The following is a 21050-nucleotide window of genomic DNA, read 5'->3' on the forward strand; positions in this document are numbered from 1 at the left end:
CGTCCCCCCCCCCCCCCCCCACCCGCCCACTCCCATACACAAAATCTTTATCATTAATGGTACATTTCCTGCCCATATGTTTCCTTTTTCCAGTCCCTTCTCAGGTCACGCTCAGCTGTTATCAAGGCACCTCTTTATAGTCCCACTGTTTTCACAGCTTTGTTCTGGGAGGAATTCACTCCAAAAACACACTTCCATTCATCTCTCCCGACTCCATCACATCTGTTACTGACAGCTGGAACTACTGACTCTGATTCATTCACTTACAGACCAACAAGATTAAAAAAAACATGTTTTTTTGTTTGTTTGTTGGTTTTAAAGAACAGTGTCATTTTCCTTCTCTGTAAATGAATGTGAGAGGTCGGAGGACGGACTTACCCCAGGGTGCTGATGAAGCCGTTGGTGGATCCCTCTGCGTACAGGGAACAGATGTCCCCGATGTGAAGGAAGCTGGACATCTTATCTGACATGGTCGCCGCACAAGGGACAAACCTGCAGCCACAGGCAGAGAAGTGAAAAGATCAACGCTCACAGTGTGCTCTGTATCACAGCCCATGATTCATGCAGTGTGAACGCTTCTTTAAAAAGAGAAAGACGGACACGGACATAGAGAGAAAACAACTAGAACTAAGACTTTCAACAGCACATTGTGAGATTTTTTTTATTTATGATAAATTCAGTTTCTATTGACTGAAACTGAATATTAAGTATAATTACCTAAATGTACATGTGTTAATTGTTGTTTTTTCATTAACCATTAAACATGATGGCGGAGGCCATATTGGGTTCACACATGGGACCTCAGCCAAGTTGTACTTTCTCTTAGTATACTCTATATACTGAGACCACTAGATGTCACTAAACCCTACGCAGTGGCCCTGTTTATTTTACCAGATTTAATAAAATGGGGGGAAAACATTTTTTTTTATATTTGTCATGGCCAGTGCTGTGTTCTGTACAACTGTTTATACAGTGTTCAACTCTAATTACAGTACAAACACACTGATACACACCTATTGTTCATCCAATGACCTGTTGAGCTTCTTTTTGTATTTGCAAAATACAATCAACCACACACACACACACACACACAGACACATACTGCAGCTGCAGCAGTTTGGTGGCGGGGCATCTTTGAGGTGGGGGCATCTCTGACAGTGCTGACAGAGGACAGGTTGATATGTAACCCAACAACCTCCGTTAGAAATATTTAAGCAAACAACCTGATTTCTGTAGCGACCAGAGTGAAGCCGAGGGTAAGACATCGGTGTCATATCATAAAACTAACAAAACAATCCAAACAATGGAGCTCTGATTGTTCTGTTAGCTTCTTTACAGTCTTTTTTTAATATGATTTGAAGCAAAAGTAAATATTTGCAAATCTGATTAAAAAAATACAGCATATGTTCGGCTGCCTCTGGGTAAAAACTCATCCACCACTCAGCTGTGTCCGTCATAAGGTACATGACTTCATCCAACAGGCTAATGCTAATGTCTTACGCTAAATGTGTTGCTAATTCTTCTAAACAAAACATTAACTCAGGTCAGACTTAGACTAAACACTAATTCTTAATCATAGCTCCCCCTGAAGGAGAGAAGAGTCAAATGCTTAACGTCAGCAAAAATGCAACCCAGTGGTTTCCAAAGTGAGGGGCGGCAGCTGATAGTGGGGAGATAACACTGACTTATATTTATTATTTGTCTCTAAGATCAGTTCAATCAGAAACTGTAGGTGTCTCTGCTTCTTATTGACAGATTGACAGATAAATAATTCAGTAAGATCACAGTGACGAACGATGCCATCACTGTTGTTGATGTATGTAATTGATGCTGACATGTGGCCAAGTCATGGATTATGTTATAGAACTAGACGACACTGTATAAACCGGCACAGCACTTCTGGTGTTTCCCCACTTCCTCACTGTGTAACCACAGCCTGCAACAAAAGTAGCTGTGCTCCTGTTGGACGATCCTACTGTGAATTACACCTATTGTCCAAACACAATCACCCCTTAAACTTAACCCAACATCATCTCAATTCTTTGACTTGACTATTCAACACCATGTTTTATAGAGGAAGAAGATGCGATTTTGCTGACAACATTTGAAAAACGTACTCTTTATAAAAGTTGAGACTTCTCAAATTAAATATTTACACCAGAAATCCACAAACTTTTTTGTACCAAGGAACAATATCAGCCGTTACTACAAACCGATTGAAGGATGATTAAATTTTCGAAATAAAACATCTTTTCAACTTTCTTCTGTTCGTATCAGAGTCTGAATGACCTGTTGATTTGAAACACTGACCGATTATATTTAAATGGAAAAGTACAGGGATATGACTGGATTCTTTACGAATGAAGTAAATTAGTAAAACTGAAGTAGATTTTTTTTTTCAGTGTCCCACTGCGACCCGGAAACAAATTACCTACGGACTGGCACCGGGTGCAGTACAAACGAACTGTAATTCCACAGCACAGTTATACCCACGGTGGCCAGTGAAGGATTTGCATACAGGGTGGATTGGTGTGTGTGTGTGTGTGTGTGTGTGTGTGACTGTGGGATGCTCGTGTTGAAGCTCGTGGCTGAAACTGAAGCTCTGAGGTGATGATCCGTGTGGGCAAATCTGCAGGTTCACCTCACTGCTACTTCTGAAGCAACACCTCTCACTATGGTCGATTAATCATGAGGGGGGAACAAAAAAAACAAAAAAACATAAACTAACTCGGTGCTGGGAGACCGTGAAAGGTCACGAAAGACGGTTCTATCCTGAATATTAACGGACGTCTTCTTTCCTTCGACCCTAATTATCTCCAACAAACACATAAAACTTGAGTTCGCGGTGGTAAGCCGCTGAAGATCCGCAATCACGAAATGTCAGCGTCACCCTGCGACAGTTTTTTTTTTTTTTGCACCCGAACATAATTTACAAACAAACAACCGCCATGAGCTAAGAACACTTTTGTCTTCCACCGTGTTGAAGGGATTAGCGGACAAACGTGTTGATATCGACCGAAAGGCAAACAGCAGGGGGAAAAAAGAGAAAGAGATTGTGGGGAGGAGGAGGAGATGGTGGTGGAGGAGGAGAAGGAGTAGAGGATGGTGAAGTTGTGTCAACTTTACCTCTTGTTGTGCGGCTAAACGTTCGGTGTTTCAGCTTCCTGCGGAAGAGCCGCTAAGACAACATGCCTGCAGCGGCTCCTGCTCTCATCCAGATTTCTCTGACAGCTCCCCGTCTCCTCCTCCTCCTCCTCCTCCCCGCTGCGGCGTGCTGTGGAGCTGCGATCACAGACTGAAGCGGCGGCAGCAGCGGCAGCGGCGGCTCTGACTGTGAGTGCGATCACAGCCTGGATCTGTGCCACCACTGATTCTCCTTCTTCTACTCCAGGGGTCGCAGCAGCGTTGATAGCTGGGAAATGATGTCCATGTGCTGCCTGCTGTCCACTTCCCCCTAGGAAACCCGAGCTGCCACTGCGGAGTTGTCAAATGCAAACACTGGTTCGGGGTCCGGATAAGAGTCATGGCAAATGTTCATTAAATGCTTTAAAAATTAAAATTACTTTTATTACAACAATTTAATATTATTTTAGGCGGGTTTTTGTGATGTTATTTATACTTATATGATGCCAATATTAACAAAACATTTAAATATTGCTCTTTTTTGTTTTTTTATAGTTATGATCTCCATATACTGTAAAGACTTAGTTCAGGATTTAATAAGGAAGCATCATGACGCAAACATGAGAGTAAAGCAGTACTGTAAACTTGTGAGGTGCAACTATACTAGGGGGCGCTAGACCGCTTCAGAGGAAAGGGCAGTACAGGACTAGTTAGGTTAGTGGCTTTACTACTGCAAAGAAAACAGGAATTATGACAATGGTTGATTTTAAGTTTGGAGTTTTGTGGACCAGTTAAATCAATTTTTGTCTTTTTTTTTTTTGAAGAAAAAATAAAAAGGAATTGGATTTTCAGTTTTCAGGTTTGTAGACCGTCAGGGGAAACTGTAAATATTTTCATTAAAAAGAAATTGTGTGTCAACATTTATAACCTCATCTGTGAGAGCAGTAGCTATTGAAACCAGTTTTTTTTCTTTTTTTTCAAAAATGAAAGCTGTGGAGGTAAATTTGTGGTTGACATTTGAATAAAAGGGAGGTTAAACAGCTGTGCAGTAAAATGAGGAGTAGGTGGAGCAGGAAAAAAAAACAAGTCAGTCGTTGTTAGGCTTGGTTGAGTCAGTGCTGCTGCTGCTGCTGCTGCTGATGATGATGATGATGATGATTACGTCAACAAATCATGGAAGTCAGACCCGCTATGATCCATAGATTGAAGAAACTGATACTGTGTAAAAAAACATAAATGACAGAGTTAAAGTTGCAGAGTTTCCAAAAGAAAAGTTAGATTCAACATGAAAACATTGAGAGGTTGGTTAAGGTTGATCATTTTTAGAAACAAACTTAAAGTGATGTTTTAGTCAGCAGTGTAAAATACAGCTAATTTAATTAAGTTAAATATTTCTAGTAAAAGACAACCCGTTTCCTTCCGTTCAGGAAGCGTTGTCAGCAGCCACGTGACTGGTCATGTGACAAACGCGGAAGTGTGTGTGTGTCAACAACATGAATGAATCTTCCTAGGTCTTTTACTGCAGTAATGGCGCACAGTTTTGTACTACTACTACTACTATTATTTATCTCCGCGTATGTGACTACAGTACTGTGTCTCCAGGATTCTGGCGAGACTGCGCAGAAACACGCTGCCGAGCAGAATGCACCCGGCTGTGGCTGTGAGAGTCTGAACAGAGCCGCTGTGACTCCGGTTCCTGGGGAGGGCACAGAGCACGGGGCAGCTTCAGAGGAGCCGGCTGTCAAATACTCCAGAGAGGCCAATGAGAAGCTGTCGGAGGGGGACGAGAAGGTGACACATAGTCATGTAAGTACCGAACAGGAGGGGGAGTAATACTAGAACTAATACTATAGAAATACTGTTCAGTTGACACATGTAATTGACATTGTTTCTTAAGGTATTATCTTTTTTCTTGTTTTTTAGTTTCCCTAATTCCTACCAGTATCAAACCATCGATCATACAGTTTTTTAACACGCCGTATCTGCACATTTAGATTAAAGTATAAGATACAATTCCAACCTTTGTAAAAAAAAAAAACAACACTTTTTGTCTTGTACAGATGGTGCTGATTTCTGGAGGAGAATTCCTCATGGGCACAGATGACCCCGGGATTCCTGCCGATGGAGAAAGTCCTGAGAGGGTGGTGCACGTGGACTCCTTCTATATGGACAACCAGGAGGTGACCAACAGGCAGTTCCAAAGCTTTGTCAGTGCCACTGGATATAAAACAGAGGTAAAGAGAATATATGAGTTAAATGAGTATATACACGTACAGTAGGGGTCAGCTTTGCTCATTTTGTGGTGTCCTTTCAGGCAGAGACGTTCGGAGACTCTTTTGTGTTTGAAGGAATTCTGAGTGAGGCTGTCAAAGATCAGGTCACACAGGCCGTAAGTATGAACAACCAGTTCATTTCCTGTCTCTGTTCCAGGCTTTTATCCTCACTATGATACTTTTCATTTAGAACTGCATGTTCGAATGTGGAATTATTTGGAAAAACTTCTGTTTGATGTCCACCAAATAGACTGAAAAGTTTAACTTCATGTGGGAAAATAAGTCAAGAAAACACTGTGTATATAAATAGTCCAGTTGTTTACATTCAAATGTCTGTGTGACTTTGTTTTTGCTCAGATATCAGCCTTGAGGGAAGCACATCGTTTGGTCTGAAAAATGGACATATGACAAGTAGAATTTTGTAAAATATTGCCTCCGGTCTGTGGTCCGATACAGGGTACTGTCACATGACGGCTTGATCTCATCTTTTGTGCGGCGTTTATACAATAAATACTTTGTTTGAATAAATACCGCTATACCAGGGAACTGTTAGTTTCAACAGTCAACAAGGCAGGCCACAAAAATGTAGTGTAAGAACGATAAAATGACAATAATTATTAACCATGAGTCTGTTAATAGGTGGCTGCTGCCCCCTGGTGGTTCCCTGTTAAAGGCGCCAACTGGCGCCATCCTGAGGGCGTTGACTCCAACATCTCTGACAGGTACAGGCACTGGTTAAAGTTAATGTAAATGTGTAAGGTGGATTAAAAATTGTTAGAAATGTGTAGAATCGAAATATATGTACATACATGTTTAGATATACATTTTCTGCACTCGTAGTTTGTTTCTTTTTATATCAAAGAAACAAACTACGAGTTTGTTTCTTTGCATGAGCATGACATGCTCCATACATTATGGAGCCTGTCATGTTGACCCCCCATAATTTCATTTTCTGCACTCGTAGTTTGTTTCTTTTTATATCAATACCCAGTCTTTTTTTATGAAGCCTGTCATGTTGACCCCCCATAATTTTACAGAAAAATTAAACAAAAAAGTCCATTAATCCTCTACAGTGTATCGTGATATTAACCTTTAGTTTCTCTCTCTCTGTTAGAATTGTAATTAAAACAATTCCATAGTTGCATCTTTATCTCCTTGACACTGTTTTTTGTCTAGACTGGACCACCCCGTTGTCCACGTGTCCTGGGCCGACGCCGTCGCCTACTGCACCTGGGTCAACAAGAGGCTCCCAACGGAGGCAGAGTGGGAGTACGCCTGCAGGAGCGGCCTGAAAAACAGGTTTGATTCCCACAGAGAACAACATTTCTGCAGCACATTAACTCCTCAGCACTCATCACCATATCATGTTCCTGTTGTTGTTTGGCCCCTGCTCGTAGACTTTATCCTTGGGGGAACAAATTGAACCCAAAAGGACAACACTACGCCAACCTGTGGCAGGGGGATTTCCCCAACCACAACACTGGAGAGGACGGATTTGTCAAAACATCACCAGTGAGTCAGACGGGACGGGGGGTTTTGTGAAACAGATTTCATCTTTCAATCCTTGAAGACAAAATAACTTTGGTTTAAAAAAAAAAAAATGAAATACTGCATCTGCCTCTACTACAAACTTGAACTAAAATATGTAACTAGGTATTTAGTTGTTACAGGACTGAGATCTTAGAAACCTGGGTTTGTATTAAACAATAACCAAGATGGCTGAAGCTAAATCCAGTGAATATTTCAAAAAATATTTGTACATTTCTAATGTCATTGATACCAGAACAAGAAGTGTTTGGTGTCTCTGCATATAAGTTATCAAAAATGTAATTCTTCTTCTGCAGGTAATGTCATTTCCTCCTAACGGCTTCGGTCTGTATGACATGGTGGGTAATGCGTGGGAATGGACGTCAGACTGGTGGACTGTGCATCACACCACAGAACGGAAGTCCAACCCAGTGAGGACACTTGACCTTCACGCCTTCAGAATTTCCAGATTGATTTTGTCCCTGTGATGATCGTCCTTCTCTCCATCAGACAGGTCCTCCATCAGGCACAGACAAGGTGAAGAAGGGAGGATCGTACATGTGCCACAAGGTAAAGGACTTCACTCCTGTAAGGTCGTTGTGTTAATGATCTGGTTTTAAGTCTTTAATGTGATTAGGGGAAGTACAAAAACCAGTAAAAAAACACTTATCAAAACAGGTTGATACAGTTAAAGGTGTCAGAATTAGATATTAGCTACATCTAGTGGTGAAGTTATACCTGTGCTCCAGTTACCTTTGTCACTGTTTTCTCCCTCCTTCCTCCAGTCTTACTGCTACAGGTACCGATGTGCGGCCCGTAGCCAGAACACTCCGGACAGCTCGGCCTCCAATCTCGGTTTCCGATGTGTCTCTCAGGGACAGCAGTGAACGGAGACACGTGTCTTGGAAACTCAGGGTTTCTTATACCATCTGCTCTGCAGCATCACTGTGGGATGTGGAGGGAATTCATGAAAGAATGTAGTTATTTCTCTGTCACGATGTGTTCTCCCTATGATTTTAGGAAGAAAAACATCTGTAACATTTAAAGGGATTTTCTTTTCTTTTTCATATATTTAAACATCTTGGCTAAAGCAGTAAAGCAGCAAAGATTTTATTAACATAAGTGGTGCTTCCCCGTTGGGATTGTTTTGGTTTTTTTAATGAATCAATTTTCTGCTGTAAGATGGTAAACTCATGGACTGTAAGTTCACTCTTAATGTAAATAAGGAATAGATTGTTGTAAAGGGATATTTTTGATATAATGTTTGGCAATAAATTTATACATCTCTTATTAGTGTTTATTTCTTTTTTTAAATGAAGATCAATTTGTTGACAATATGTTTAATTTCTTTGGATATTTGTTGATTTCCGTAATGTTTGTGTTGTATTCCACAGCTACCGCCAGAGGGCAGTAGAACCCGTTTATACATCATCCTCTTTTCCCTATTGACAGCCACGTTTAGAAGCCGAGTTTATGCATTTGTCTACACTAAATGTGAAACTGTTATAGGAATGATAACATTGTTTGATTTTTTTTAATTCATCAAAAATCTATAAATAGTGATTTGTAACTACGACCACATTAAACATCTGTAGCGTTAGCATTTCCGCCTAAAGGAGTGAGATACTGTGTAATAAGACCAGTGAAAAAAAAGACCATGAAGTTGAAAAAAAAAAACCAAAAAGTATTTATTTGGACTTACTTTAGTGTTTCTATTTAATGAGAAAATAAATTTGCTGATTAGCAAAAAAAAGAAGCAAAATTAGCAGGAAAAGTCAAAACATTTCTAGTTCTCCATAGTAGAAAAAAAAACTGAAGAAAATATAAAGTTTTGTATTCCTAGCATTAACATCACGTACAGAAGCAAACTAAAAGTGCCTAAAATACTAGCATCAGAAGGTTCAAATGTATAGTTGATACAACGATACTGCACAATTGCTAACATTCAGTAGACAGTATAACGAGTCTAGATCCCTCTGTCAGCTTTTTATTGAAGTTTCCACAAACTCCCGTCGTCTATCGGCGCACCATGGATTACCTGTTTTACAAAACAGAGCGAGATACATCGATTACTACTAAATAATGCTGCGAAAAGACAGCAGCCCCCCCTAGCTAGATTATAACCCAAAGAAAAGTGAGGCAAAAACGCACCAAGCAACAAAGCATGGCATCTAAACAACCTGGAAGCTAAATACAGCTGCCATTTTGGAGAGTCCAAAATGTTTAGAAGATAGAAAGAATCAAACAAAGGCGATACGCTATACTAATAAAAATCCTGTCCTTGATCACTCTGCCTCTGAAGCAAAGCTGTTAATACAAAAACATTTTGAAACGTTATTCAACTTTTGTACCCAAATGGCAAAAGTGTGTCTTTTTGTGCTGCAGGAGAGGCGGCTGGGCCTCCATACCAAATCCTCACCACATATAATAGCTACGCGTGGTGTCAACGGGAGAGGGTTTCCCCTCTGTGCTACCATCCTTCTCCTTCTCGCCCTCCACCTCCCACAGGTTGATGAGGGGGGGGTAAAGTTCATTGAGGGGGATGGAGGAGGTTTTCAGCATGTATTTTTTCAGGGAGTGGTGGTAGTTTTTTCTCTTCCACTTGCGAGCCATGTAGATGCCAACGGTGGCCAGGCTGATGAACGCCAGCATGGTGGCCATGACAGAGAGCACAGCCACGCTGGGATGCTGGTCCGACAGGTCCAGGGCGAACGTGGCGCTCAGGGTGGTCACGTTGACGCAAGACTTGTGCGTTTGTAAGTGGACGTTGGAGACTGTGAGGCAAACCTCGTATTCGGTGGCGGGCTGGAGGTGTGTGAGGTTGTACTCGTGAACGTCGACCGGCACGCGAGCTGTGTACGTGATGTGCGGGTTGTCGATTTTCATGGTGGCCGATGCCCATTTGAGGTTAGAGGTCATGACGTTGGAGTTGATTTTCCAGGACACCAGGATGGAGTGCGACTCGGTCTGTTTGACAAAGATCTTCATCACCTGGGCGTTGTCCAGCAGCGTGCCGTTCACACGGATGGTGGCCACGCGTGTGTCGGCACCTTCCGCGTTGTGGGCCACGCAGGTGTAACGGCCAGAGTCCTCCACCTGCATATGACTCACCCGCAGGGTCCCCTCGCTGCTCAGATGGTAACGGTCCGACACGGCGTCCACTGTGATCTTGTTCCCCAGAGGAGTCACCCAGTAGACCTCGGGCTCTGGCTCCCCCATGGCCCTGCAGTCGAGGCTGACGCTCATGCTCAGCTCCAGGTTCAAGTGGCTGGGGAAGGTGTCCTGGGAGATGAGGGGGAGGCACTGCTCCGAGGACATCAACCTCAGCTCTCTGACCCTATGACCTCGGAGCTCTGTCGGGGAGCTGCACAGCATGGCGAGAGGCTCCATGAAGCGAACTGTCGTTCTGTTAGAACTCATCCACTGAATGACACAATCGCAGCGCAAGGGGTTGCTGTGCAAACTGATCTCACGCAGGTTGGGCAGCACCTCCACGGTGTGCTGGTAAAGGGCAGTGAGGGCGTTGTTGTTCAGCATCAGACTCTCTAAGGACGGTAGGTCTCTGAAGGCAAACCTGTGAACGTAGGACAGTTTGGGGTTGTTTGTGGCTTCCAGCTTTGTCAGTTCTGGTAGGTTGTCAAGGGCGTAGCGGTCGATGGATACCAACTCCATCATGTTGTTGATGCCCAACTCCTTCAGATGCAGCATGTTCCTGAAGTCACCCTCCTGGATTTTGTGCACTGGGTTTTTGTTTAAATCCAAAAACTTTAGATTTGGGACTTTTTGCAGAGCCAGTTGTGGGATTTGGACCAATTTGTTATCGTAAAAAGAAATGCTCTCCAGGTTGTCCAAACCCACAAAGGCGTTTGCCGGTACATCGGTGAGATCCATGCCGGCCAAAACCAGGCTCCTCAAACTTCCCAGAGGCTTAAAATTCATATCCAGGAGGCCGATGACCGGGTTCTCTCCGATCATCAGGATCTCCAGGTTAGGCGTTTCTTCGAACCACAGACTGTTTATGACGTGGAGCCTATTGGAGTTAAGATGGAGACGCAGCAGGCTGTGCAGGCCCGCAAACGCTCGGGCAGAGATGGTATTGATCTGGTTATGGTTGATGTAGAGCTCCTGGAGGTTAGAGAGGTTCCCGAGGCAGTTGTCCGGTAGCTGACTGATCTGGTTCTCCTCCAGATGCAGAGTGGTCAGGTGGTTCATGCTTCTGAGGCCCACTGCTTCCACAGTACTGAAGTTGTTCTGAGAAAGGTCCAACTCGGTCAAATTAAACAGGGCCTCCAGCTCCCCGTTGGTGTGTGAAATGGCGTTGCTCTGGAGCAGCAACACCTGGGTGTCGGTCGACAGGTTGGTGGGGATGTGCGTGAGCCTCAGGTCGTTGCAGTCCACTGTGATTGCCTCCTTGTACGTGGACTGGGGCGTGAACCACGGGCGGATCTCGCACACGCACAAATTTGGACACTCTTTGACGGCGGCGGTGGTGGACGTAGAGACGCAGAGCATTCCGACGAACAGCCAAATGAATGGCAGCCAAGGCTGTGAGAGGAGCGTCATTTTGTTTTGTCTCTTTGCTCACAGACAGCTCGGAGGGGAGGCAGTGATCACAGGAGACGCAGAAGAAGAAGGCAGGATCACATTAGTCTCCCTCACCGCTGGTTTTCTGCTCTGACCTCCTAAATGAGGGGCGATAATTAATTGAAGGAGAGTTTTGTGGAGAAGGTCGCCCTGGAGAACATCTGGTCCAAACGTCACCTTTTCACCTGACGTCAACACCATGAGCATCAGTCCTGGAAGAACACACAGAATGAGGCAGTTAGATATATACAGTATGAAGGAAAGTCAACTACTGTACATTTACCCATCACCAAAGTCAGCAGGGGGCAGTTTCAGGGACCCTGGGGTCGTTGACTGACCCACCTATTAACCATATACATATATATATATATGCACTATATAAGTATATATTATTATTATTAATTCAAAAATTATAATTATTAACATGAAGTGTTTGTGTAATTTCTTATTTTCAAAATTCATCAAGTGGGCCGGTTTTGGCCGGTGGGCCGTGTGTTTGAAACCCCTGTTCTAGAAGATCCAACAACTTTTTTGAACATATTTTCGTTACACAAAATATGACGTTATGAAGTGTGGAACGACCCAAACAGTTTGAGAACCACTGATTTTAGAGTTTAGAGTTTATGAGTTGTGTTTCTGGACTGTGGAAACACCAGAACACGGAGAAAACCCACGCTCACGCGTGAGAACCTGCATCTCCCCTAATGTCGAGGTCAACGTTCTGCCCCTGAGTGGCCTAATTTTGTTCAAGTTGAGCGTTTGCTCCGTCTCTCCCCCTCTGCCTGTGTGTGTTGTGTTTCACATCACAAATGTCCCAGGCTGCTCTAGCGTGAAATATAAAAACAGCTCCATACTGTTTCCCCTCCTTCTTCATGGGTCGTCAGTTCAGGTGACGACTCAGAATTCTGCTGCATCTACGTTTACAGTAAAATACAAAGAGAAAACCATGGACGTACAATAGTATGAAAAGGTAAACATGCCACAGAAGGAAAAAAAAAATATCCCTGAGCTGTCTAAAATTAGAAAGGCTGCCTGCAGTAACCTGGTCACACTCTAACTGATCTCCTCAGTGGCTGAAGTGTGACAGCAGGGTTTCACACTTTCACTGGCTGCTCTATTCATAGACGCAAAGAAAAGCTGCTGATGGAGTCGAATCCTCTGCCAGAAAAAACACCTACGTCTCCTGTAAATCAAACTGCTTTTTTTTGGAGTTAAGTCACTTATGGAAGTATTAAGTGTTATCATTATTAAGTTACGTTCAGTTGTACATTCTTCTCTCACCCTCCCCCTCCCTCTCCCTCCCCCCTTCTGTGTGTTACACTGCTCAAGCATTAATTTGGAGGAGACAGGTGGAGTAATCGCTGCGATCACGTTGCGGCCATAAAACCGACCGACACCTGGCACCAGGTTTTCAACAGACTGGCAGCACCGTCAGAGATCTGCATCGAGTCCCCGACGCCTGGCGGTGGGAAGGTATCGACCTCTGTGACCTAAGGAGCGTCTGCTGAGCACATATGGTCTTCTCCTGCCTCGCTTTACAATCACAGTTTTTTTTTTTTTGGCGGCTGAATGTGGTTTATCTGATGAAACATGATCTTGTTTTTCACAGTTGTTTCTCAATTATGTCGGGCTGTCAAACCATGAGAGGGAAACTGTGGATTTATCAGGAATAATCCTGATTCATCCTGGTTGGTTTTCCTTAAAACTGTCATTGTCGTTTAGTTTGAGAAGTACTTTCTGTATATTATATATTAGTCGCTAAGCTAAGACGACAACAGTATCAGATACTGTAATACTGCGCAGTACTACCGTAGGCCTTTAATCTACCTAAAGCCGAGGGACAAACTACGCACCGGATTTTACCCACAATTCCCAGCTGGATGTTGTTGACAAATTATTGAACACGTTTTACACGTTGGCTTCAACTTATTTTTTGTTAAGTTTTAAGGTATTTCTCAGGGGGATCACAGGGAGACAAACTTTTGTTACTAGACCCAAGATTGATAATTCATTGTGGAAAAAATTACAAAAACAATTCCATCATCTCTAGAAAAATAGGATCATTACAGATTAGTTCTGGGCCAAATTCAATTTGTGTCGGTTCTTTGAGAATGAAAACATCTAAAAAACACTCATCAACTGCCCTGGCTTTGACCATAACCCCCGTCAGAAATGATGTCTCAAAGATTTGAAGACAAAACAAGAAATTGTAATGAAATAGAGGCCACCAGGGGGATTTGACCAAAAGCAACGAGGACTGAAAAACGATTAAAAAAAAGAAAAGAAAAGTGATTTAAAAAACAAAAACAGACAGATCTTCCTTAGGAAACTGCTCTCCAGTAAGAAAGATCTTAAAACATAACGTTGTCAAATTTTAATTACATTCTTAAACGAGCGTCCTCCAACAGTTTAATCACAGTTCTCCTAATGCAGTGCTGCTGCAGTGATGCAGACAGTGGGAATCATTTTTCATAGATTTAGCCCTGGGGATTTCCGAGGCTTTCCACTGGGGGGAAAAATGTAAGAAGTGTTTGTGGATCAGCAGCCACACAACAGGCTCACAGACATGCTATCACCATGGCAACGGTAATGCCACCAGCTAGTGTGTTCCATAATAAAATGAAGACATTCGAAGACATCAGAAGACGGCCATTAGTGATTCCAGGCGTGCGACTGCAACAGCACCGACCAAAATAGCAGCTTTTTTTTTTTTTTACCCCTCCATACGAAAATCATCCATTTACTTCAATACACACTGGCGTATTTTACACAGCGGTCACACAACGTCACAGTTTTCACCCTGAAGTTTACAGAGACACTTCAGTTTTAGTCTAAATCTACTCTAAAAAAACAAAAAAACAAACAAAATAATGTGTAGTGTTTCCTGATGTTTTCTCAGTTTCCTAGCTGCACTGAGCAGCCCTCAACCTCTGCATTAGTATGCAAGCATCTCACTAAAGATCACACAAGGCTTTGATGCAGCTACTGATGGCAGAAGTGCAGAGCAGCAGAGAGGGATGTGCATGGAGGAGAAAGTGAAGGCAGAAGATAATGGAGGGCTGTAGCTGTGGGACAAAACTGCTGAATGGCAGGAGCATCAGGAGCAGAGGTACAATAAGAAAATCCAATAGTGTGTATTGAATTATAAAAAAATAATAAAAAAACACCTGCGTGTCAGTTTCAGATTTTTCTTTAACCGTCACTGTCTTTTTCTACTGAAAATCCATACGGCGTCCTTATTTCCCCGTGGAACCGAGGTGAACATGGACGCAGTAATTCTCCTCCACCTCGTCTTCCCTTTTGTTCTCCTGACTGCAGGTGAACATCTGTAAAAATACGTCTTCCCTTTTGTTCTCCTCTCCTTCTCTGACTGCAGGTGAACATCTGTAAAAATCCAAGATGTCGTGGAGACGCTGAGAGGATGATGTCGTGGGGTTAAAGACAGCCGCGATGCCGCGGAGTCAAGAATATTCTTGAAGCTACTGAGTCGCTTTGAGAGGCACAGATTTTTATTACTGCTGTCACTTCAAAGTACTTACTACGACTGTATTGCTGTATTAAAGAGTACTACTCCGTGATGTACTGATGTCATTTGCGTACATTACTTGAACACACTCTCCCTGTGGGGTGTGGGCCAGAGTGGGGAAAAAAAAAAATCACTTTTTTTTTCGTAAGAGAATTTCTGTTTTTATTTGGAAGTAGTTTAGTGTTTTAATACATTGTTGTACCCAAAGACTGGGTCGTGACCTTCAGGTGGGTCCCAAAAGATTTATTTTGGGGTCGTCTCACATTATGTTTCCCAGGATTTTTACAAATTATGTCTAGTTTTGTGACTTTTAAAATACGGGTCCCCAGAAAAAAAGTCTGTGAAACACTGTTTTAATACATAGAAAATAGAGTTTTGGAACAATAGCTGTGAAACAATGAACAGTTTCACAGAACTGTACCTACATATGAGAAAAGAAAAACTGCAGAAAAAAGTTTGGGATCCACTGCTGTAACCAATGGAATATTTTCTAAAATTCTGTCCATTTCTGTATATATTCCTGAAACTATTGAATCTGCAGTTTTTTATTTTTATATTTCTGCTCATATATTGCTGTGAGACAGAACATAGATCCGTCTACCGCAGGACAAATAAAGGTCCTCCCAGAACAACACCAGAAGGTCAGAACATGGAACCATTTAAAGCTTTTGTTGTTCACGTCCATATATAACAGTGTCTCTGACCTACTTGTGTTTTCACTCACTCGGTCAAAGGGCAGAGAACTGAGTACTCATCCATTTACTGCTGCTAAATAAAACACCTGCTAATGGAATATTTAGGGATGGATTTCATGTCACATCAGGCTGCAGCAGAACATTTCAATTACTATTTGTCTATTCTTCTTTTTTTAATGAACTAAAATATAGGTGAAGTTTCAATTTTTACATAAAAGGTTAAACTTTATAACTTTATAATCAGCTGGGTCTCTGTGTTCGCCCCGAGGCCTTTGAAAATCTTGGCCACAGAGAATTAAGATGAAGACAAATCACTTTTTCGCTCTTCTGTTCTTGGGGGATTTTCCACAGCAGATAATCCTGCATATGTGATTTGGCACAGTTTTTTTTTTTCTTCTTTAAGCCAGATGGCCTTCCTGACCCATCCCTCCCCATTTATCTAAGGCTTCAGATGAGCACTGAGAGGGCACAGAGTCTGCCCCCCCCCTCCCCCCCAAGGGCTAAAGTGTGGGGAGAAACTTGGGGTAAATGTGACATACGTGCACATACTTAATAAATAGGAACTTAAAAGGGGAAGAAAAATTAAGAAAATAAACTTGTTGTGGCTACGTTCAAAAGAAAAGTTTGTTGAGGTCACCCTCGTCTGGTTGTCCTCTGAGTCGCACCAGACGTTTTCAATGGAAACAGATCTGAACCCCAGGGAAACTGATGTACTTTTAGACCTGGACTGTCCTGCAGAAAAGTCCAAAAATACTTTATATCTCTGTAAGATTCAAATATCAGCCTGTCACCTTCACATACATGTCAGTTTACCATACATGACAGGGTCACTGCTGGACCGCATTAGCAGCCAGGATACGTTTAAATCTTCACAAGCACAGTTTAAGAACAACTGAACCGTATGAACAGTGGGTCTCTATCCCATGACAACCACAGAAGGGTGGCAGTTGCCATAGCAATAAAGGTCAAGGGTCAAGCACATTTAGCGGTCATTTCTGACCTTGGCATGAATGTGCAGAACAGTTCAGTATTGTTGGCTGGTGACAGGCCAACATTCCCACTGGAGAACAACGTTTGAATTGACGCAAAGTTTTGAGACACAAACCTATCCTTTCTTTTAATCCTGATCCTTTTGAATTCTCTCTTCAAACCTGAACATGTGACTGATTCACCTGCTGACAGAACTGTGCTCATCTGACCTCTGTAGTTTGTCGTTGTCTTTGTCCCTGGTTCTACATTTTGTCCAGATTCTACATTTTTTACAGCACATGTTTTCTCAGAGCACCAACCTTCCCTGAACCCTGTTCTCCACCTGGACTACAAACTAATTTCAGACTCGTGACAGACTTAACACGGGACAACAAAACAGCTGACTCTGTCACAACAAAGGGCTGAAGGTCAACCTGGTGCACCCCTGTCTCCTCTCCACTGCTGTGGGAATCCCAGCAGCAGCAGCACATGCTGCAGAGGAGGCTCACAATGGCTCCTCCCCAAACACACGTAGACAAAACCGAGACAAGTCTTTGTTTCCCCGTGTTCTCACACTCCAACATTACCATAGCTGAGCAGAGAAGTCACTGAGTGCTTTGTGAGGATGGGAGGGAGGGGGAGGGAGGGAGAGGGGGGGGTCTCAGCCTCTCTCTTTTCTCTCATATCAGTAGGGACATCTGGATCAATTGTCTGCATTTACTTCATTTTGGCAAAATTAAATCAGGGGAATTTATCGCATTAATTACATAAATATAAATATTATTGTTACTTAAACACTAATGCAACAATTAATGATATTGCACAGAGAAATTTTCACAAAAACTCACCAGTTAATCATAATAATAATAAATTACCAGGAAAAACAATCTCACCAAAACTAACTAAAGTAAAAAAAGATAACTTCTCACTAGATAATGATTTCACCTCCACGCGATCTCTGTGAATGTTCCATCATGGTAACAGGTGTGCGCTGTGCTGTGCCGTTGGAGCAGAAGGTGACCCCCAGCACTGCAGATTTATTAATCCCAGCTTTCTCCAACTTCTGAGCACAAACCACGGACAGTCTGTGTGTGTTTTTTTTTTTTTTACCCCCAGTGTCTTTATCTCATACAAATCTGCCAGATCAGTCCCAGCAGCCCACGGCCGCCACTCACATTTTTAAGCGTCTCTCGCTCTCTCTCTTTCTCAGCTCTGGCCACTGATGCTGCAGGTTATGTAAATGAAACACTATATTGTTAGTTGGAGCCGCTGTGACAGTGGAGTGAAATGTCAAGGCTGCAGATCAAACGACATGATCATTAGATGAGGATTTAATTTTTTTTTTTTTAATATCCCGAGGTGTGGTGCACTAATCATTTATTATCGTTATTTTACTGTTTAATTTTTTTATCAGGTGATTTAAACACAGTATCATTAATCGTTATTTTACTGTTTGATTTTTTATTTTATTTTTTTATCAGGTGATTTAAACACAGATATTTATTTATCTGTAAATATCCGACACTCAGTTGTGGTTTATCATCACAGTTGTGTATGGAGTGACTGCAGAGCTCAGTGTCCTTGCAAACGGTGTCTGACGACCTGTGGTAAATTCTAGTGTATATGATGCTGATCTAGTGCCTTCTAGTTTGCGAGCTTTTTTTATGCTGAGGCTGTAAAACAGTCCCTTAACATGCGCTGCACGATGACCACCACCAGGGCAAAAAAAAAAAAACCCCACAAGGTTTTACATCAATTTTTCTTTAAAATACACCACTGAAACCAGACGAACCTAACGGAAATCACAGAATTAAACTACGCATGTACCAAAAATACGCATCATCACACGTTAAAATCCTCACATGTCTCTCACCTTTGCGCACGCACGGCTCCGAGCTCCTGATCCAGACCCGCAGCTCCGAGGAAGATGATGCGCGATGGATGCAGCTGGTGTTTCACTCTCTGTTTTTTCCTAAATCCCGTGTGCGAAAAACGCCCCTCAGCCTCCGAACTGTTCTCTGCTCCGGAGCCGGATCTCAGAGGTGGAAACACTGCTGCAGCGGTGAAGCAGCGGCGGCAGCAGCAGCAGCTGCCTGGTGCAGGTCAGCTACAGACTGAAACGCAGTGTCTGCTGCCCGAACAGGCAACATCACCATCTGTCATCATCATCACCAGCAGCAGCAGCAGCATGGAAACACAAGTCCCACCCTTCACCACCACGGGCTGCAAGTGTGTGATAGGGTGGAAGTGATGGAACATCTATACTTGATGTTTTCTCTGTGAAGTTTTTTTTTTTGTGTGGTTTTTTCCGTCTGCTCAAAATGGAAGTTATTCCAGGATGTATTAAACAGAAGAGAATAGAAACAGAAAACGAGAGCAAAAAAATAATAATAATAATATAAAGCTGTTATATACAAGTTTAAAAATATATATAGTATTTATATTTTTAATATATTAAAAATAAATGTTTTACTTGTTTTAAATTGGCAATAAAATATTTAGTTTATAGTCTGTTTACCTACAGGAGTGCTGCCCCCTGTAGGTATTTTTTAATTGTATCATTTCCCTTTAAATTTAAGATAAAAAAATAATATTAACCAGAGACTGAGAAGGTGGCAGGAGTTCAACTCTAAACCCAGACAGAAAGAAAAAACTGCTGGACTTTTTCCTTGACCACAACCACAGATAATTGATTCCTTTTCTGGCTTTTGGCCTGACTGCACATATTTTTTATTTATATCTATATTATTTTAACCCTAAAACATCTTTCCACAGAAGGAAAAAAATAAACAAAAATATTTACAAAATATCTAAAATAAATATAAAATATAACAACAATTAATATTTGATTTAAAATGAAAAAAAATCAAGCGTCTAAAACTGTGACACTACATTCGGTGCTGAATTTCAGCATAAATTGGACAATTTTGGAACTAGGACATAGAGTATTTATTACATGACGCTGGTGTAATGTCTTTAGGGACCAACACAGTACCTTGACAGAATATGAGATGATGGGTCTCATGGGACGGACGCATCCCCTCCAGCGGAGTCACAGAGTCCACGTGGCACACCGCGAATGTGGAGCAGAGACCTGAAAGATGTTTGAAGCACATAAACATTTATCTCTGGATGTTTTGGTCTAATTGTTGTTGGAGAGAGGAGTCGTGTGAAGGACAAGTCATTTTCACTCCCCACAAAGTCAATAATACTGCCTGACTGCCACGATGTACAACGACAACTGCACCTGGATTGTTGAAAAAACACCACTTTGTTTTGTTATTTACATAAAGCTCCAACGTTCCCTTCATGTGCATCAACCCCCTCCACATCACCCCCCGGAGTTGCTGTAGTAACCCAGACTGGAGCTACTCTTTAGCCATTTTAAAGCCGGGCTGGCTCAGCTGTCGTGTGTTGACTGCTGTTCCTATGGCATTACACAGACACAAATTTGTTCCGAGCATTGGCGAGGCCAGATCAGCTTTTAGGGAGGGGTTAATCTCCAGGTTTTTTGCCCCCGTGGACATGGATAAAGTGGGGAGAAGGATAATCAAGTGAGTGAGGGCTTAAAGGAACTGCAGTATGTCACCTTGTTAACGTCAGGGCAAAAATACACACTGTAGTATCTTGGTACATGTTGCATAGCACTTGTAATGATATGTTTTTTTATTGTTTAGTTCCAAACTGCTCAGAAGCTCAGTAAATTGCAAAAGTCACACAAACAAGCTCTCGTTTGATTTAGGTGGTGAGTTCAAGGCCGTGGTGGTCCTGTTTTTTTGGGTTTTTTTAGATACAACCAGATTCAAACCTCCCCACATCAACACATCCACAGCCAACTCTAATCTAAAACACAGCTATTCTCAGCTGAAAAGTAAATTTAATTACAAACCACAAAACAAATCACAAAACTTAAGTGGTCAGCATGTTTGATTGATAACTGAATCAACCAATAAGAGCCAGGTTGAGGTCCAGTGTAAATTTACTTTGTATCTGGACGTCTGGCTCCATTTATTATGCACTGTTAATGACATTATTCCAAGCAGCAGCAGCAGCAGCAGCAGCAGCAGCAGCAGCAGCAGAGACAGAGCAGTAACAGACTTTTACAACCTCGGTTCAGTCCTGCTGCGTTAAACTACGGCGTGTTTATAAAATAAACAAACTACATGCAATAAAACTGTCTTTTGTAGGGCTAAATGTTTTGATGTGTTTTTGTTTTACTGCTTCCTGACTGCAGTAAATATATCAAATATACAACAGGAAAACCTCTGTTAATACAGTTTTATTCACCAAATACAATTTAGTGCCAATAATTCTCACCTAAAGGCCTTGGCAGTGTTTGAAAAATGGCACTGT

General features: G+C 42.2%; 3 protein-coding genes across 11 annotated transcripts in view; 1 reads left to right on the plus strand and 2 right to left on the minus strand.

Moving 5' to 3' along the window:
* itpr1b (inositol 1,4,5-trisphosphate receptor, type 1b) overlaps positions 1 to 3909 on the minus strand; it is an 80448-nt gene extending 76539 nt beyond the window's left edge. For 4 of the 7 annotated variants that reach the window (XM_025060433.1, XM_025060432.1, XM_025060431.1 and 1 more), the window contains exons 1-2: positions 3127 to 3909; positions 379 to 492 (exon numbers count right to left, since the gene is read on the minus strand). In XM_025060433.1, the coding sequence (XP_024916201.1) occupies positions 379 to 470 (92 nt within the window). In that variant the 5' untranslated portion in view covers positions 471 to 492; positions 3127 to 3909. The remainder of the gene's footprint in view (positions 1 to 378; positions 493 to 3126) is intronic. The other 3 variants (XM_008320050.3, XM_025060434.1, XM_025060435.1) reach the window with 2 other exon arrangements.
* Positions 3910 to 4314: 405 nt separating this feature from the next.
* sumf1 (sulfatase modifying factor 1) lies at positions 4315 to 8213 on the plus strand. The gene is made up of 9 exons (XM_008320053.3): positions 4315 to 4929; positions 5184 to 5357; positions 5438 to 5512; positions 6036 to 6118; positions 6573 to 6695; positions 6794 to 6908; positions 7241 to 7354; positions 7434 to 7493; positions 7709 to 8213. Exons 1-9 carry the CDS (start codon positions 4621 to 4623, stop codon positions 7808 to 7810), a joined length of 1155 nt encoding a protein of 384 aa, XP_008318275.1. The 5' UTR covers positions 4315 to 4620; the 3' UTR covers positions 7811 to 8213.
* A 373-nt stretch (positions 8214 to 8586) lies between these two features.
* lrrn1 (leucine rich repeat neuronal 1) overlaps positions 8587 to 21050 on the minus strand; it is a 29526-nt gene continuing 17062 nt past the window's right edge. Inside the window, exons 2-4 of one of the 3 annotated variants that reach the window (XM_008320055.3) lie at positions 19693 to 19791; positions 18571 to 18825; positions 8587 to 11719 (exon numbers count right to left, since the gene is read on the minus strand). In XM_008320055.3, coding sequence (XP_008318277.1) covers positions 9339 to 11486 — 2148 coding nt within the window. In that variant the 5' untranslated portion in view covers positions 11487 to 11719; positions 18571 to 18825; positions 19693 to 19791 and the 3' untranslated portion in view covers positions 8587 to 9338. Of the gene's footprint in view, positions 11720 to 18570; positions 18921 to 19692; positions 19792 to 21050 lie in introns of all 3 variants that reach the window. The other 2 variants (XM_025060436.1, XM_008320054.3) reach the window with 2 other exon arrangements.

This window comes from Cynoglossus semilaevis, chromosome 11 (genome assembly GCF_000523025.1).
Source record: "Cynoglossus semilaevis isolate Cse_v1.0 chromosome 11, Cse_v1.0, whole genome shotgun sequence".
Taxonomy (NCBI): Eukaryota; Metazoa; Chordata; class Actinopteri; order Pleuronectiformes; family Cynoglossidae; genus Cynoglossus; species Cynoglossus semilaevis.

What these genes read in the sequence shown, in the direction of transcription:
- sumf1 (XM_008320053.3), top strand. Translation starts at nt 4,621, where the DNA reads ATGAATCTTCCTAGGTCTTTTACTGCAGTAATGGCGCACAGTTTTGTA. An exon ending in AGAAGGTGACACATAGTCAT is followed by an intron (nt 4,930 to 5,183) that starts GTAAGTACCGAA and finishes TGTCTTGTACAG; the next exon opens with ATGGTGCTGATTTCTGGAGG. An exon ending in CCACTGGATATAAAACAGAG is followed by an intron (nt 5,358 to 5,437) that starts GTAAAGAGAATA and finishes GTGTCCTTTCAG; the next exon opens with GCAGAGACGTTCGGAGACTC.